This window comes from Sapajus apella, unplaced genomic scaffold (assembly GCF_009761245.1).
Source record: "Sapajus apella isolate SASKATOON/1434 unplaced genomic scaffold, GSC_monkey_1.0 scaffold11, whole genome shotgun sequence".
In the NCBI taxonomy this organism is placed as follows: domain Eukaryota; kingdom Metazoa; phylum Chordata; class Mammalia; order Primates; family Cebidae; genus Sapajus; species Sapajus apella.
In genome coordinates, this window is record NW_022436951.1 from 10,261,402 (window position 1) to 10,281,193 (window position 19,792).

The window sequence follows — 19,792 nt, forward strand, 5'->3', positions numbered from 1 at the left end:
GTCTTACTCATAGAGTTTAAAAGATGATTAAAAGAGAACAGTTACAAAAACAGCACATAAAAGGCTAAACAGATGTAAGATATTGTTATTATACTGCACAGAGATATTCAAGACTATAAAACTAACTCATTAGTTTGGTAGTGAGGGAATGAATGAACCTGGATACAGGAAATTGACATTTCATATTTCAAGACTTCACTTTGGCTAAGTGTCCATTACTTTCTCTTCCTTTCTTCTATCTAACATCCAATGCAATGAAATTCTAAAACTTTAATAGTTCAATCAGATTCATGTGAAATTTATCCATTGAGAGTCATAAAGTCGCCCAAAGGTGGCAGCAGAGCACAGAAGTGAAAGGGATGACGTATTTTTCAGCAGCTTTGGTAAGAAATCATTTCATAAAATATCAGTTGCCCGCTGAGAGAAACCTACTCAGGGTTTAACTCAGTTAATTTTCTATTTATTAATAACACAAATATAACATAAAACAGTAGAGGAATTTCAGAACTAGACAGAGGCAGTGGGTCACATTACATTGTGAATGTACTAAGTGCCATTGAGTTGTACATTTCAAAATGATTAATTTCATGTTATATGAATTTCACCTCAATTTAAATCAAGTAGTAAATAAAAACAGTAGAATATAACCCACTTACCAAAAGAGGAAAGTTCTTTTCTTCCAATATTTGAGGATATATACTTTATAGCAATCCATTCTATTTTCTTTCTCAGATGTAAGTAAAATCAAATTTTGTAACTAAAATTTTTATGAGAAACATTAGTCTTGTGTACAAGTTTTAAATGCTGCTCAAAATTTCTGAGTATGAATTCAGAACTACAAAAGCTCTTAATAAATATAAATTATTATGAATAAAAATCCTAATTTGGCTTTATACAGTTATCCAAAACTTGTTGATACTTTTTTTTTTTTGAGATGGAGTCTTGCTCTGTCACCCAGGCTGGAGTGCAGTGGCACGATCTCAGCTCAGTGCAACCTCCATCTTCTGGGTTCAAGCAATTCTCCTGCCTCAGCCCATCGAGTAGCTGGGATTACTGGTGCACACCACCACACCTGGCTGATTTTTGTATTTTTTAGTAGAGATGGGGTTTTGCCATGTTGACCAGGCTGGTCTTGAACTCCTGACCTCAGATGATCCCCCCGCCTCGGCCTCCCAAAATGCTGAGATTATAGGCATGAGCCACTGTGACCAGCTGATACTGTTTAAAAGTAGAATTTACCCATTGGCCAAACATTATATTTTAAAACACAGGTAGTGGTTGCAGGTAAAATATGATTTTGGAGGAGAAAGAAAGATGTGCATTTCTACTTATGAAAAATTAAGCTTAAAAAAAGACTTTTGCCTGGTATAGTTTTTATGACTTAACACTTTCTGGGTCTATTTACATATATTTTTATATAAACCACTTGAACACACATCTTTAAAAATATGGCCTTATAAGTCATCTTAGATTCTTTGCTCAGAGACAGAGAGGTTATTTATGTTGAGATTATAAACAACATTGATTTCTCGTACTTTCTCCTTGCTGAAGTAGAGGTGTATTGAAATATTTAAAAAATGAACCATTTGATAATTCTAACATACTTGTAACCACGTAGTAACATAAACAATACTGACGTGCATTTAATGTGGTGCATTATAAATTTCTAAGTGAATGCACTCCAGTTATTTCATATGATACCACAGCAAGGTTATGAGTGGCCATAATGATATATAACCACTGTACAAATTTGGGAAAACATAAGTATCACTCATAACCTTATCAGCTGGAGGGAATCACTGTTAACAAATATTTGATGCCCTCCCCCACCACAAACTCTGGGAGATGACCAAGGCAGAGAGCACCAGCCCAGAGAACTAAGCTCCAAAATGTTCAATAACTTGCCCAAGTTGTCACTTGACCAGTGCCAACTAGTCAGCGGTGAAGCCCATGCCAGGCCCAGGGTTTTACTATCCCTGTGCTACACTGCCTTGCCATTGTCAGCCATAGGCCCTATATACAGGTAAGGTAGCGATTCTATAATATCTTTTAGCCAAATTATCTCATGACTCACAACCTGCTGATGTATTAATAAGCTCCCTCAGCTCACATTTGTAATCCTAGCACTTTGGGAGGCCGAAGCAAGTGGATCACCTGAGGTCAGGAGTTCGAGACCAGCCTGACCAATGTGGTGAAACCCTGTCTCTACTAAAAAGTACAACAATTAGCTGGGCATGGTGGTGTGTGCCTAAGTCCCAGCTACTTGGGAAGCTGAGACAGGAGAATCGCTTGAAGCTGGGAGGCACAGATTGCAGTGTGCTGAGATCGCGCCACTGCACTCCACTGGGTGATAGAGGGAGACTCCATCTCAAAAACAAAACAACAACAACAAAAAAAGCCTCCCAAGCAGTCCAGGTATTTAAGTGAATGACCCTGTTGAAGAAAATTCTCCAGCCGTCATCCTTTCCCACTGGCAGCTTACCCATGCTTTCCAACAGACTCCATCGTCACTCACACATATGCATGCACTTCCACACCAAGTAACCTAAGAAAAAATCAGTTACCTTCTCCACAGCTCCACCTGGCCGAAAGCCAGTGACAGTCACTTTGATGCAAGTGGCCTGGACTCCCGAGTCCAGGTCGTGTGGATCACTGGCTCTGCCAGTCAGGTTCACTGTCTCTGAGCCACTGGGCCTGACCTCAGCCTCGGATCTCTTGCACTGCGGGCTGACCCTGGCCACTGGTCTGTGCTTGGAGGCCAGGCCTTCATTCTTCTGCTGGGGGGAACTGGGGCTCCCAGTGTTCACTGGACTCTGGGTGTCTGTATGGACTGTGTATTCCAATTTGGGTGCACTACTTGATCCTGGCAGTTCCTTCCTCCACCAGCTTCCAGGGCTCCCCTTCGGGGCCTCTGCAGAGTCTGTGAGGTTGGCTGCATGGGAAGGAGCAACCACCATGCCCTCTGGGACACTCTCCTCTAAGTCCACTGAGCTGCCAAGAAGAGGCGCTGAGACAGCTTTGCTGACCAGTGTTTTCTGGGGTCGTTCCTCTTGGTTGATGATGTCCACGCCCTTGGAAGAGATCAAGACACACCTCGAGTCATCCTCTGCCAGAGGCCTGCTGGGACCCAGGAGGGCCCCTGGGAGTGAAATGCAGTCCCCTTCTCCGTCAAACTCTTCCTCATCACTGGCATCGTTGGCATCGTAGCAGCCTACCTTCCTCTGGCGGAGGAGAGGGTTGCGGAGGGCCTGCGGGCTTCCGGGGAGACTGGCTTGTCTGGCCACTGTCACCTGCTTGTGGAAAAGCCCAGAGGTCCGCTGGCTCCCAAGAGTCACAAGGCTGTTGGCTCTGGCTTTTCCAGGCTCCTTGTGAGCTGTTGGAGGTGGGCACAGAAAAGTCAAGTGAAACTGAGCTTCCCACTTGGCCCTGTCTTATCATCTGACCCCTTCATTAACACGTAAGCATTTCCACATTTGCTAACACCAGACATACAGGCGGGTGCAGTGGCTCATGCCTGTAATCCGGCACTTTGGGAGGCCGAGGTGGGTGGATCATGAGGTCAAGAGATCGAGACCATCCTGGCCAACATGGAGAAACCCTGTCTTTACTAAAAATACAAAAATTAGCCAGGTGTGGTGGGGCACACCTGAAGTTCCAGCTACTTGGGAAGCTGAGGCAGGAAAATCGCTTTAACCTGGGAGACAGAGGTTGCAGTGAGCTGTGATCGCGCCACTGCACTCCAGCCTGGCAACAGAGCAAGACTCTGTCTCAAAAACAAACAAAAACCACCAGACACACAACCTCCAGCCACTGGATACAAAGCTTAGGCAACACGGTTTCCTGGAGGCTATACCGAGTGGATAGCCTGCCTTTCTCTTTTCCCTACTGACCTACCCAGCCCCTTTTTTTCTTAAACGCCAACCTATGGATTAACTCAGACATGTGCTGTCAGAAGACAGAAGCTTAATTCTTCCACCTCCATGATATCTAACACATTGTTAGGGTTCAACCTAAATGCTGCTGAGAATTCCTCTGTAGAAGTCCTCCCGAGGACTGACGGAATGTCCCACACACCTGGGCTGCCTTCTTAGCCCCTTGAGGTCTTTCCTTTATCTGCAGAAAGGGACGCTTGATTGACAGGCACATGAGAGCTTGTAGTGCGGTACAGCAAAGCCTGAACCGTCCTATGTCTCAAAGGTACTCTAGAACAATGCCAACCTAAATCTGCAAAGTTTTTATATCTTGCTAAATGTAGTGAAAAAATGGTATGTGTTTGCACCTTGAAATGTTTCTTTTTTTTACATCCGGCATTGTTTTTTTTTGAGACGGAGTTTCGCTCTTGTTACCCAGGCTGGAGTGCAATGGCACGATCTCGGCTCACCGCAACCTCCGCCTCCCGGGTTCAGGCAATTCTCCTGCCTCAGCCTCCTGAGTAGCTGGGATTACAGGCACGCGCCACCATGCCCAGCTAATTTTTGTATTTTTAGTAGAGACGGGGTTTCACCATGTTGACCAGGATGGTCTCGATTTCCTGACCTCGTGATCCACCCGCCTCGGCCTCCCAAAGTGCTGGGATTACAGGTGTGAGCCACCGCGCCCGGCCTGAAATGTTTCTATAAGAACAGAGCAAGCTTGTCAATAGCTCCAAATAGAGTGACCATTGCCTGCCTCTCCTAAAACATGGGGATGTTCTTCAGATGTCAGAAATTAACAGGAAACCTCACCAGCAGAAAGAAGTCTGAGAAACTGGTATGAATCACATCAGATTATCATATTATCTTGGATAGCTGTACCAATGAGATTAAAAAAAAACTTTTGATGATATGTCTCTTATCAGTTCTCAATCTTTAATTCACTGCCTCCTATAAAGAATGAAGCTAGGGCTAGTGAAGGAAGGGACCTGGAATTGGGCTGGATTCCCTAAAATGTAAAAATGTAAGGACATCAGGTTGCCCATCCTGATTTGATGCCATAAAATTCAAGAATACGTTATGTAAATGGCAGTGAAAGCAGGTCTGGTTTAGCCACCACCCACCCCTGCTACAGAACATGCATCCAACCTGTTTAGTGAGTAACTCAGTGGCCAGTCGCTAACAGTGGCTGCATTTTCCAAGAGTAAACTCTCAGGGGACAGCATTGTCTCCAGTTCTTTTTTTTTTTTTTGAGACGAAATTTCATTTTTGTCACCCGGGCTAGAGTGCAATGGCGCGACCTCAGCTCACTGCAACCTCCGCCTCCTGGGTTCAGACGATTCTACTGCCTCAGCCTCTCAAGTAGCTGGGATTACAAGCGCATGCCCGGCTAATTTTTGTATTTTTAGTAGAGATGAAGTTTCGCCATGTTAGCCAGGCTGGTCTCAAACTCCTGACCGCAGGTAATCCACCCGCCTCGGCCTCCCAAAGTGCTGGGATTACAGGCATGAGCCACCGCGCCCAGCCTGGTCTCCAGCTCTTTTCTCTTATCACAGCAGCAGGGTAGTTAAACCACTGTAGCCGCCGGCACAGAAGTGGAAAGCAGTCACTGCTGCCTGGAATGCAGAGCCCAGCCCCTGGGGTGCCCCTGCTTACTGGAGGTGCTGGGAGGCAGGCTGCCATCCTCTGATGTGCTGCAGCCACTTCCTGGGTGATCCTCGTCCTCAGAGCCGGCCACCATGAAGTCCGACAAGGGGCCAGGAACATCGTGAACAAAGTACTGCGAGAGTTCAGATTCAGAAATCAGGGAGTCCTGTTGAAGAAGGAAACGGCCAATGACCAAGAAAATGCACCAGAAGCAGATTTTAAAGGGTAATTACGTCTTATCTTTCCAAGAACACTTCGTTCTAATCCACGGCCATTTGAAACAGCTGTGATAGTAAACATCAACTTCCATTTACTTCAGGACGGCAAAATTGACAACTAATGAATAAAAAGGTGACTGACGCCAGACAACGTATTTAGAGACTTTTTGTTGTTTTCGGCTAAATTTTTGGCAATGATCAGAAAAGCCACAGCAGCAGAATATCCAGCATCCCAGGAAAAACACTGCGGGGATGCAATGGGAAAGCCAAATGTGATTCAAGCCAACCAGTCTAGCCAAGTGGTGAACAAAAATCAGGGGAGTCTGAATCCTGCACCCCAATGTACTGAGACTCCGCAAGAGCCTGGCTGAGGATGATTCCACATCCTCCTTAAAGTCCCGAGTCCCGGCTCAGCCTGCTTTATTATAGAGCAGTTTGAAAAGTTATGTTGAAAACTGTAAGGCCAGGCGTTGTGGCTCACGCCTGTAATCTCCGTACTTAGGGAGGCCGAGGTGGGCAGATCATGAGGTCAGGAGTTAGAGACCAGCCTGGCCAACACAGTGAAACCCCATCTCTACCAAATATACAAAAATTATCCAGGCGTGATGGCAGGCACCTGTAGTCCCCAGTACTCAGGAGGCTGAGGCAGGAGAATCACTTGAACCCGGGAGGCAGAGGTTGCAGTGGGCCGAGATCATGCCATTGCACTCCAGCCTGGGCAACAAGAGCTAAGCTGCATCTCAAAAAAAAAAAAAAAAAAAAAAAGCAAAAAAAAACCTAGTTATTTTATTTTGTTGCTCTATTCTTTTCCTGGATAAGTGTTTAACAAAAGAAACACACATTTTTGGCCTCTGTTCTCAAGTGAGCATTGTTGTGATTTCATGTATAAAGCGGCAAACACGACTCATGGGCAGGAACAGGGACTGGGCCTTCAGGCTTGACTTGTGGGCTCCAGGAACTAGCTTGTGGTCCAGCTCAGAGAGGTAGGCAGCAGTGCACCTTGACTCACCTTTTTTGCAAGAGAGGGACTCTTCAAGGGGGTACCTGTTGGAGAGAAAATTCACATATTGACAAAACAATAAAGCTCAAGTCACAAATAGGCTCACATCCTAAACTAGAAAAGGAGGGGGCAAACACAGTCAACAAAACTCCCTTTGCCGGCGATGGGCTCCATGCACAGGTGTAGGCATGCATGCAGTCTACCTGGGTATCCAATCCTCACACCCAGCCCATCTGCCAGGAAGCTTCAAGCCCTATCTCAGATGCTACTGCCTGCATAATGATCCCACTTCAAATTTCTTCTGAATTTCCAGTGTTGTATCCTACCCACACATCAACTTTCATACACATCATATCATGTATGAGTAGATGTGTCTTCTCTCTCTCCTTCAATCTACAAAGCAAAAATGTTGACTGGTCTGATCCCATGGAGCTGGACACTGTACTTCGTATCTATTAAGTTTTTGGTAATAAATTGCTGAATGGATTGAAGGATGAATGAACAAATGAACATCACCCAAGAAACCCAGGAAAGAACTGAGGAGAGGACTGAATATCTATTTTAGTTTTTAACTGCAGGGTGAAAACGCTCAGGATTTAAACTATATGCCATGAAGCAGAAGGAACTTTGGGCATGAGGATTATGGCTTCATAAACTCTTTTATAAATGATCAAGTGGAAATGCTAGAATCATGACAGCACAGCTTTCGGGCAGGTCGGGATGATGAACTGGTTGCATAAAGTGCCTATGATGGCAGTGTCCACTTTAAATATGTTAATTACAAATGTAAATAACCAGGGTATTTCATGATTGCCAAAAAAAATCCTATGCTTTCCTTTTCCTCTGACAACTAATAATTTAAGTCTCAGTTCTTTTTCCTCCCAGGTAGCAATCTGAACATCAGTATAATCCCAAACTCTGAAATGTGTGAAGAGTCCCTTTAGGCTTCCATGCTAAAGGAAACATTACTTTTAAAACTTGATACAATGCTTCATATTTTAAATTTATATGAAATTCCTACTATCTCAAGCCTTCTCTATCTGAATTTTTCCGCTTAAGAGACAAATCAAGATTTTTGCTACCTCTATTACCCTCTTTGAATGAAAACTTTTAAATTCATGTAAAGAAATCTCAGGCTTTTTGGTAGAGAATACTCTGCATCTACCAAACTACTGACATTTTGGTTATCGTTTTCCTTTCATCTTTAGTATTTCAGATGAATCAAGCACAAACACATGAAATGCTTCTAACTCACCTTTGCAAATTATTTGAAAGTAGTATAAGAAGCATGCATAATTAGATCTTTAACGAAGCACATTAAATAACTGCAGAAATCAAAAGTAGCAGCTAAGAGAAAGCACAGACTGTCTTTGACAGCTACTTTTGCCAAATCTGATAATTACAAAGAATCCAATAATACAACACTGGGGAGTGCGTCAGGGTGAACTTAATGAGAAACTCTTCTGAACGCTGAATGAAAATGTGTGATTACAGTACCTAAGCCAGGAGAGGAATTGGCCTCTTTGCTCTCCTGATAAGTGCTGCGTGCTATCACTTCATCCATTTCCTGCTCGGAAACCTGATTTTCAGCAGAAAGCAAAGATTAGATGGCTTCATTTACTTATTTATTTCTCCCAGTAAAAGTACCTAGGACCACAGTTAGAGTCAAGTGTAGTTAAAGAGGCAAACCACAGGGCCAAAGATTATGACCATCCTCTGAAGCAGTAACTCAGAGCATGTAAGAAGTCCAGCAACACACACATAACAAGACTTTCAACTGGTACCCAAGTTCATTAAGCAAAGCATTCAGTGCTACGATTGCCAACAACAGGGCTAATATTTGCCTCTCTAGAAAACTCACTTCTTTTTTTTTTCGTTTTTTATTTTTTTTATTGAAAATTCATTTCTAATTTTATTTTTTGAGACGGAGTCTCACTCTGTTGCCCAGGCTGGAATGCAGTGGTATGATCTCGGCTCACTGCAACCTGCACCTCCCGGGTTCAAGTGATTCTCCTGCCTCAGCCTCCCGAGTAGCTAGGACTATGGGCATGTACTACCACGCCTGGCTAATTTTTGTATTTTTAGTCCACACCTGGCGAATTTTTGTATTTTTAGTCCACACCTGGCTAATTTTTGTATTTTTAGTACAGACAGGGTTTCAACATATTGGTCAGGCTGGTCTTGAACTCCTGACCTCGTGATTCACACACCTTGGCCTCCCAAAGTGCTGGGATTACAGGCATAATCCATTTCACCCAGGCTTTCTTTTTTTAAAATCTTTAAACAATTTTAAACCTACATAAAACATGTAAGAGTAGTGCAAGAGTAGTATATTCTTCACCTAGAATCACTAATTTTTAACATTTTGCAACATTTACATGCATGTCTTTCCTACACACACACACACACAAAATTACAGCTTTTTGCTAAACCATTTGCAACTAAATTGCATACATCATGACCCTTAACCCGTAAACATTTTAGCATGCATCTTTTAGAAACAAATACATTCTTTTTTGTTTTTTTTGAGATGGAGTTTCGCTCGTTACCCAGGCTGGAGTGCAATGGCGCGATCTCGGCTCACCGCAACCTCTGCCTCCTGGGTTCAGGCAATTCTCCTGCCTCAGCCTCCTGAGTAACTGGGATTACAGGCACGCGCCACCATGCCCAGCTAATTTTTTGTATTTTTAGTAGAGACGGGGTTTCACCATGTTGACCAGGATGGTCTCGATCTCCTGACCTCGTGATCCACCCGCCTCGGCCTCCCAAAGTGCTGGGATTACAGACATGAGCCACCACGCCCAGCCCTAACAAAAACATTCTTTTAACTAACCATGACACTATTATCAAATGCAGGAAATGCAACGTTCACAATTGCGTATCATACATTTCATATTCCAGTTTGACTAAATACTGAATATCAAAGTATTTTTCTAATACTGTTCTTTACAAGTACTACTCAAAGTGTGCCTGTAGACTGGACTCACAGAAAGTTTAATGCCAGCCTGTTATGAGATAAGAACTTTACTACAGAATGCAAAGTAGCATACGGCTTCCTTCATCAACATCATGCTAAGGAAAAAATGTCAGCTCAACTATATAATAGTGTGCACAGTGATAGTGTTTACATTTTGGTGCAAGTACATCTTGCTGCAGACCTGAGGCAGACTGGCATGGATCAACATCTTTGCATAGTGATGCTTTGTAAAAAAAAAAAAAAAAAAAAAAAAAAAAAAAAATTGTGGACCAGGAGCAGTGGCTCATGCCTGTAATCCCAGCACTTTGGGAAGCTGAGGAGGGTGGATCACGAGGTCAGGAGATCAAGACCATCCTGGCCAACAAGATGAAATCACATCTCTACTAAAAATACAAAAAATTGGCCAGGCGTGGTGGCGTGTGCCTGTAGCTACTCAGGAGGCTGAGGCAGGAGAATCTCTTGAACCCGAGACGTGGAGGTTGCAGTGAGTTGAGATCGCACAGCTGCATTCCAGCCTGGGCAACAGAGCAAAACTCCATCTCAAAAAAAAAAAAATTTTTTTTGGCAATCTAGGATCTAGTTGTTGTAATGTCTTTAGTCTCCTTTAATCTGAAACAGCTCCCGAACCCTCCTTGGTCTTTCATGGCACTGATACTTTGGGAAGAAACCAGGCCAATTCAAACCTTCAATTAGAATCTGTCTGATAGTTTCCTCATGCTTAGATTCAGATTACTAATTTTTTTTTTTGACAGGGAAAGTACAAAAATGATCTGCTTCTCAGTGCATTCAGAGGCATTAAGAGTCAATGGGACTTAGAATCGGCGATAACTTTGATCTCTTGATTAGGATAGAATCTGCCAGATTTCTCCATTGGAATTTTTTCAGTCATTAATGAGTAATCTGTGAAGAAATAGTTTGAGACTATGTAAATATCCCACTCTCCAATATATTTTTACCCCATGGTTTTAGCATCATTGACTATTATTGCTTAAATCAATTATTACTATGAAGCTTTCAAAACAGTGCCTCTTTAAATTTTCTAATCCCTCTATATTTATTAGTATCAAGGCAGATTCATGAATGTTTTTCTCAGGTGCTATCCATTAACTGTCATTATTCATGGGAGGATTTCTTTTAAAAGGCCTGACATATAGAGAAATATATTGATTAAAACAGTAAGAAAATGGGCCAGGTGCAGTGGCCCATGCCTGTAATCCCAGCACTCTGGGAGGATGAGGTGAGCGGATCACGAGGTCAGGAGTTTGAGACCAGCCTGACCAACATGGTGAAACCCCATCTCTACTAACAATACAAATTAGCAGGGTGTGGTGGTGCATGCCTGTAGTCCAGCTAACTCAGGAGGATGAGGCAGGAGAATTGCTTGAACCCAGTAGGCGGAGGTTGCAGTGAGCTGACATTGCACTACTACACTCTGTCCTGGGCAACACAGTGAGACTCTGTCTCAGGGAAAAAAAAAAAAAAAAGGTAAGAAAATGTTGTGGTCGGGCACGGTGGCTCACACCTGTAATCCCAGCACTTTGAGAGGCCAAGGCAGGCGGATCATGAGGTCAGGAGTTCGAGACCAGCCTGGCCAACATGGTGAAACCTCATCTCTACTAAAAATACAAAAATCAGTTGGGTGTGGTGCTGTGCACCTGTAACCCCAGCTAATTGGAAGGCCAAGGCAGGAGAATCACTTGAACCCAGGAGGCGGAGGTTGCAGTGAGCTGAGATCACACTACTGCACTCCAGCCTGGTGAGAGAGCAAGACTCCATCTCAAAAAAAAGAAAATGTGGAGTTTATTTTTTAAAGGTAAGAGGGGTTAAAACTTAAAATGGTAATTTTATGTATTAAAATAATATTTGGCATAAGCAATGTTTGAATAAGCACAGCAATGTCTTAATAAATATTTCTATATAGAATTCAGCATTACATTTTAACATCACAGGTAAATCATAATGACATTGTGGCCTTTATGTAATGCTTTATGGTAGGCTTTACAGGAAAGGAAAATATGTACACCTACACACACACAGGCATATATACTTAAACACCACCCTCCACACGGTAAAGAATAATTTTTTATAAATGAGTTAGGGAAAATATCAGCTTAAACAGTGGTTGCTGTTTCTCTTAATACTCGACTTTCAATATTTGCAATTCTTTTTTGACTACGAGAAAAATGGACTTCTATTACTTTCTTCCATTTAACATAAGCTAGGAGCTGCTGTCCCAGCAAGTCCAAATCTCAGGCTGACTAGACCTGGAAGGCTTAAATATCCCTACTGGGCAGCCACTGCTCCAGACATTATGAGAAACAGAAGAAAAGAAACCCTGTGGTATTTCTCTTGGAACGACAAGAAAACTAAGCAAGCACATACATTCAGTATCAAAATGTACTATTGGCATGAAATGCTGGGCTAAGTGGTACGAAAATACATTCAACATAAAATGGAATCTTGACCAAAAGAAAAATACAGCATGAGGTTACAACTAAGAACACCATGTTTACCTAGGAAGAAACGTGAAATCCAGTCAAACAAGCACTGGCATTTGGTTTTGCTGGACCTATCTCCAAGACTATCATAGAAGACCGTTTTACTGTGGCTAGAAACACAGATGAACCTGCATGGTCAATGGGATCACAGCCACCAGTCTATGCTTTGCCCTGAAATGCCATTTGGATGTTTGATTGTATTGGCAAAACAGGCAGGGGGTTTGGGGCTGAGATGAACTGCACCGCTGAACAAATCATGACCCATGTTATGCTGTTATTTTGAAGTCAGACATGCCTTGAAGCCAATGACTGCAAACCACTGAAAACTTTTGTTTTCCGTAACATTGCTGAGGGATGTATTAGGGCAGCCACAGGTGACAGGACTGCTCCCCAAGGTGAAAGGAGGGGATGTGGGTGGTAGAATCCAATTGGAGATTCCAGCAGAAGGAGCTGAGAACCACTTTAGATGCAACCATCAGGCAAAGAAAGCCAGCAGTGAAACAAAAGAGAACAGATTTTAAGTGAAGGTATCAGAACCACAGAATAGAAAGGAGAAAAAAAAAGGGAAGTGACAAGGAGGAAAAAACAGAAAAAGCTGGAAGCAGGAGTTGGTTGGTCTGATTGGATTGATTGATTGACTGACTGACTTAAGACAGAGCCTTGCTCTTTTGTCCAGGCTAGAGTGCAGTGGTGCAATCTCAGCTCACTGCAATCTCTACCTCCTGGGTTCAAGTGATTCTCATGCCACAGCCTCCTCCAAAGTACCTGGGATTACAGGCAGAAGCCAGCACACTCAGCTAATTTTTGTATTTTTGGTAAAGACATGGTTTTGCTATGTTGGCCAGGCTGGTCTCAAACTCCTGACCTCAAGTGATCCACCCACTTTGGCCTCCCAAAGTGCTGGGATTACAGATAGTAAACCACCACACCCGCCCTTAATGAATATTTTGAGTTGTTGAAAGGAAAGGCTGAATTTTGTTAAATACAACTTAATCACAACATAAGAGATAAGCTAATTTAAAAAGACTTTTACAATAAGTACTCAAAATAACAAAAAATAGTGTTAAAAGTGGATTGAAGCCGGGCGTGGTGGCTCATACCTATAATCCCACTGCTTTGGGAGGCCGAGGCAGGAGGATCACTTGAAGTTAGGAGTTTGAGACTAGCCTGGACAACATGGTGAAACCACATCTCTAGAAAAGTACAAAAAATTAATTGAGCATGGCAGCACTGCCTATAATCCCAGCTACTCAGGAGGCTGGGGCAGGAGAATCACTTGAACCTGGGAGGTGGAAGTTGCAGTGAGCCGAGATTGCACCACTGCACTCCAGCCTGGGTGACAGAGAGAGACTCTGTCTCAAAAAAAAAAAAAAAAAAAAAAGAAAAAAAGAAAAAAAAAAAAGGTGAATTGAGCTGGTTCCTTCCTTTCTCATGCATGTCAAAAAACAAAAAATATTGGGTTGAGTTGAATGAGACAAACTTGCTGAAGTGTCCTATGGTTAGCTTCAAAAAATTAAAGACAACTGTACAATATAGGGGATATAAGCAAGTAACAGTGAAGACCAGCAACGTAGGGATTTTGATTATCTGCAAGCTCAGTACGTGTCAAGTGTGACACTGGTGCTGAGAAAACGCGAGTGGGCTCTTAGGCGTTAGTTACAGAAGTGTTCTGCTCAGGGCACAGCTGGTTTAGACAGAGGAGAAGCCACTCTTTAAACCGGCTCTTGTCTTTCATCCGTCTAACAACAGCAATATCCTCACCCTAACAAGGTGGTTAATGTTCTTGGGGTCATGAATGACTGAGAATTTGATATAAGCTATTGATTCCATCCACCATTGCAAATATATTCACAAATTTGTGTAGTTTGTAATGTCCTGGTAAGGGTCCCATGAACTTCAGGGTCAGAGTAGGCTGTGAATTTCTTGAGATACATTCCATTCATGTAGCCCTGACATCGCCTGGCACCCAGTGGAAGCTCAATAAATGTTCAGGTAATGAATATGATATAGGATGAGAACTGATTATCTGAATCACCCTGGCTGGAGGGAGACAGGGAAGGAGAGTCGCTCTGTCGATGCCTGGCAGCCTGCCTGCCTGCCTGCTTCACAACCTCCACACACACCCCAGTTCACCCCCTGGGCCTCCTTGGCGCCTCTGCCTCCTGTTCAGTACCAGGTTCATGTGGACTGGTGGTTAGGCTGAGCAGCTAACATTAGACTTGAAGGATCTTCCCTCTCTACTCCCAAGTACAATTTGTAAGTAAGAAAAGGTCATTTAATAATTCATTCTCAGGCCGGGCACAGTGGATTACACCTCCTAAAATGTAAGCCCAGCATCTTAGGAGGCCAAGATAGGCAGATCATTTGAGGTCAGGAGTTCCAGACAAATCTGGCCAACCAACATGGTGAAAAACCCCCATCTCTACTAAAAATACAAAAATTAGCCAGGTGTGGTGGCACACACCTGTAATCCCAGCTACCTGGGAGGCTGAGGCAGAAGAATTGCTTAAACCCAAGATGCAGAGGTTGCAGTGAGTGGAGATCACACCATTGCACTCCAACCTGGGTCACAGAGCAAGACTCTGTCTCAGTAATAATAATAATAATTGTTATTATTATTATTATTATTCATTCTTAATGGAAGACTATATGGGTATCTTTACAAAGACAAAATGTAAGGAGCTGCAGTGATATGCTATGTCCCATTGGCTCAAGGTCCCACGTGGTTCCTCTTCTCTCCCATGGCGCCATCTATTAGATAAACCAAGAAAGAACTCCCACTTTCAGAATGTGTCTTTAGCAGAGCAAGCAAAATCAGTACTGGAAAATGCGAATATATGTTAAATGTTATGGTCAGGAGAATTTTAATACATATTTATGGTGCTTACGTAGATTCCAGAACAATTGTGTGAGACACTGTTTGCACAGAGTAGTTAATGAAAATGATCCTGGGATGAACTTAAAAATTCAATCACAGCACTTTGGGAGGCCAAGGTGGGTGGATGCCTTGACCTCAAGAGTTTGAGACCAGCCTGGGCAACATGGTGAAACCCTGTCTCTACTAAAAATACAAAAATTAGTCAGGCGTGATGGCACAGGCCTATCGTCCCAGCTACTCAGGAGGCTGAGGTGGGAGGATCGCTGGAACCCAGAAAGTTGAGGCTGCAGTGAGCCATGACTGTGCCACTGCACTCCAGCCTGGGTGACAGAGTGAGACCCTCTCTCAAAAAAAAAAAATTTTTTTTAGTCTTGAGGACTTGATCTATCAGACAGAAAAATAGTATCCTTCATAATTTTGAATGAACTTAACAAATAACTTTTCCATTATAGTTTATTTGAAATGCTGGGCTTTATTATTTCCCTCAACTTTGATGGAAGCAAAATATACAAAGTAACATTTGCAAATAAGCAATTGGTCTGCAAAGCCAGATTTCATCTTATTTTCACTTATTTAAATTCCAAGATAATCATTTGATAAGATAAATAGGTATTTTTCTGACTCAACAGTTAAATGAACATTAAGAAGGAAACATTCCTCCACAAATCTGAAGACATTTATTTGTCCTTTAAAAGTATCTAACATGGGGCGTGGTGGCTCACACCTGTGATCCTAGCATTTTGGGAGCCTGAGGCAGGTGGGTTGTTTGAGCACAGGAGTTTGAGACCAGCCTGGGCAACACAGCAAGACTCCATCTCTATTTTAAGATTTTTTTAGGCCCGGCATGGTGGCTCACACCTGTAATCCCAGCACTTTTTGGGAGGCTGAGGCAGCAGGGGGGATCACCTGAGATCAGGAGTGCAAGACCAGCCTGACCAACATGGAGAAAACTTGTCTCTACTAAAAATACAAAAGCAGCCGGGCATGGCGGTGCATGCCTGTAATCCCAGCTACTCAGGAGGCCGAGGCGGGGGAATCGCTTGAATCCGGAAGGCAGAGGTTGCAGTGAGCCGAGATTGTGCCATTGCACTGTAGCCTGGACAACAAGAGCAAAACTCGGTCTCAAAATAAGTAAATTTTTTTTTTTTAAAGTAAACTGAACAACTTTGTACTCTAGAAATCCTATAGAAATGCAGAAACAGTTTAAGTGAATTAAGTATATTACCTGAGTTTAAGTTAATTCTAGTTATCTTTCCAACTATTATGAAAAATTTTTATACTATTTTAATTATGGCACTTTCTCATTTCTTTTTTTAATTTTTATTCTTTTTTTTTAATCTTCCACCATCTGATCAAGAATTTTATTTATTATTTATTTATTTTTTGAGACAGAGTCTCACTCAGTCGCCAGGCAGCAGACTAGAGTGCAATGATGCTATCTTGGCTCACTGTAACCTCTGCCTCCCTGGTTCAAGCAATTCTCCTACCTCAGCCTCCCGAGTAGCTGGAACTACAGGCACACACCACCACATCTCTTTTTTGTATTATTTTTAGTAGAGACGAGGTTTCACCATGTTGGCTAGGATGGTCTCTATCTCTTGACCTCGTGATCCGCCCGCGTCGGCCTCCCAGAGTGCTGGGATTACAGGCATGAGCCACTGTGCCTGGCCCATATTTTTTATTTTTAAAAAACAGAGACAAAGTCTCACTGTGTTGCCCAGGCTGGTGTCAAATTTCTGAGCTCAAGTGATTCTCCTGCCTCGGCGTCCCAAGGTGCTAGGATTACAGGTGTGAGTCACCACAACCAGCCCTCATTTCTTAATCAAAGAAAGTTTAAAATTCACTGAAACTGTTTTAAAAATAAATTAATTACTCAGCATTAAACTTAAAGATGAGAGAATTCCCAACATATGGCCAGGCAAAAGATGTGGTAAGAAAAGCCTTCTTATTTTGAAACTGACATGGTCATAGAGATGTCCAGTCCAAGCCTCTCAGATTCTCTTGCTGCAAAAATGCAAAGAGCCACTACTCAGGACTCAGCATTCTTACCTCCCACCAGACAAGTTTCAAATTTACTAAATAACATTGTCAAAACTTTCTAGTAAGATTTTCTAAGGCTGAGAAGATGAAATCCAGATTAAAGGTTCATTTCCCACATGAATCAGCTGTAGGCTGCCTGCCTATCCCCAGCTGGGAAAACCACCTCATCAAAGAGTATACAATATCCTAGGAAGGTATATCATCTTCCCATGCTCAGAACAGGGTGAACCACCTCACCTTTGGATTAGGGTGCCGGCCGATGACAAGGCGAACAGGTCCTGGAGGGCATTTGCTCAAGATGGCGTGGACTTTGCTTAAAGCAGCATGGCGGACGTTGACGGAGTTCACTTCCAGGATTTGATCTCCACGGCTAGGGAGGGCAACAGAATCCACACTCTGTGTTAGCAGCCAGCTGCTTAAAAGCTAAAAAAACCTTTCCTTCTGGGAGAGGTTATTACATGAAACGTTTTCTTTACTTTAAAGCAGCACATGACATCCTTTCTTCCCCTTGGCATACATGTAAAAATGCAACACATACATATAAACACGTTCCATTTTAAGTGGGCAAAGGTCATTATGCATATTTACTGGCATTTTCAGAAATAGCCAAGTCAAATAAAATTAATAAAGACAACAATGAAACCTATCATTTCTTGGGCATATGCTGTATGCCACGCACTATACGAAGCATGCTGTAAAACAATGCTTTGAGTAAGTACAGTTATTTCCATTACGCAGATAGGAACACAGGCGCAGAGAGGTCACCCAGATGTCACACACTGTTGAAATAACTCGGATCTGTCTGACTCCCAACCATCACACGACAGAGCCCCCTGACCACCAGCAGATCTCTCTTCCTACCATCTTGAAATGATTACTATAACCGAAGGAGGAAATAGCTGAAGCTCAAAGGTTACCCAAGAATTTGTAAAAACGTTTCAAATTTGAACAAATGAGAAATTGGGGACAAGCTGCCCATTTTGACTGGAAATTATAGGGAGAGATGTCAGTAGGACAGAACAAAGACTCTTTATATGGGATTTGAAGAACGTTCATTTGGCAGGCAGCAGACACATGGAATCATTCAAGAAACAAATATCATCTTGGGATGTCATTAAAGGATTTTTTTCTTGGGTTCTAAAAGTATATTTTCTTTAATGTACTTTGGATGATTTGCTAAATTTTTTTTTCATATGGAAATTTACTCTAATGATTAACTAAAAACATAACAGAAGCTATTAACAGGGCCCCAAAATGAGAACCTCCACGAATGTCATTTTGACAATCCCTTAACCACTAAAGGACTTAGAGGTTTACAGGGGAGAAAGATGATACTGTTTGCACAAAGTGCTTTGTGCAATACATGTACGTTCTTGTGACATTTATGTAGGCACTGACCCACTGCAATTACTATATAATAGAATGCCTAGATTATTTCTTACGTGAACAAAATGCCCATGTTACAACTCAACTATCTGGATTAAGAAATCAGACACTCAGTGATTTCAGAAAATAGGCACCTAGACATGGCCATTCAACAAGGAATGAAAATGACAGAAAAAGTTTGAGAGAATTCGTAATAAGAAATGCCTCCAGTTCAAGGGGACGATTTCAGGACTGTTTGGCATCAAGTGGATTCTGAACCATTTGAGCAGTTCCAGTATTTCATAGGCATATTACATATGAGAACATAAAATGAAAGAAAATATTGAGCTAACCATAGATATCTGCGGAGTTGTATCTTGTCAAGTTTCTGAAACTGGACCTCTGAGACCAAATAGAACAAAATAAGTAGGGAAGCCTAGATCCAGAGTTCTCAAATTCAACCAAATTTCATGTATATTAGCATTTACATTTTTGGAGATGCTCTTAATTGTAGTCTTGGCTACACTCTTGGAAAGAATTCAAAGCTGAACCAGCCCTCAAAGGAAAGTAATAGGGCAAATATCACAGGTGTGTGTATTTCATATTTATAACACTCCAGAACCTTACACTGTCAGGCAAACAACAAACCTCAGGTTGCTCTCCATCTTGGCCACTGATCCTGGAGCAAGGCTGTGAATGTAGATGCCCGGAGGACTGTTTTCTAGAGCCAAGCAGCAGGCACCAATGCCTAATCCAACTCTTGGCTCTGTGAGAGGCACCATTCAAAGAAAACAAAAACAAAAATGACAATATCACTAGAAAAAAAGTATAACTGACTTGAAACTGAATTAATATCTATTCAGACCAATGACGATTTATTTCTGGTTCACACTCAGAACATAAATCCTGCTTTTCCTTGTCAACATTGCCACTTCTGTTAATGAAATGGGCCCACGGCTAACCTGGGAGCTAGTTACGGACTGAATTATTCAACAGTCAACTCTCTGCTTAGTCTAACCAACCTCATCATACCTGCTTTTAGAAATCAGCAGACTAGAGTCGGGTGCAGTGGCTCTCGCCTGTAATCCCAGCACTTTGGGAGGCTGAGGTGGGTGGATCATGAAGTCAAGAGATTGAGACCACCCTGGCCAGTATGGTGAAACCCCGTCTCTATTAAAAATACAAAAAAGTAGCTGGACAGGTGGCACATGCCTGTAATCCCAGCTACTTGGGAGGCTGAGACAGGAGGATCACTTGA

The 19,792-nt window shown here is 42.5% G+C and overlaps 1 protein-coding gene across 9 annotated transcripts in view; it reads right to left on the reverse strand.

The window, feature by feature from the left end:
* Positions 1-19,792, reverse strand: part of PDZD2 (PDZ domain containing 2) — a 466,872-nt gene that overhangs the window by 33,030 nt on the left and 414,050 nt on the right. For 8 of the 9 annotated variants that reach the window (XM_032279027.1, XM_032279030.1, XM_032279029.1 and 5 more), the window contains 6 exons: positions 19,183-19,300; positions 17,407-17,539; positions 8,274-8,355; positions 6,786-6,820; positions 5,568-5,724; positions 2,565-3,373 (listed from right to left, as the gene is read on the reverse strand). In XM_032279027.1, the coding sequence (XP_032134918.1) occupies positions 2,565-3,373; positions 5,568-5,724; positions 6,786-6,820; positions 8,274-8,355; positions 17,407-17,539; positions 19,183-19,300 (1,334 nt within the window). The remainder of the gene's footprint in view (positions 1-2,564; positions 3,374-5,567; positions 5,725-6,785; positions 6,821-8,273; positions 8,356-17,406; positions 17,540-19,182; positions 19,301-19,792) is intronic. The other variant, XM_032279028.1, reaches the window with a different exon arrangement.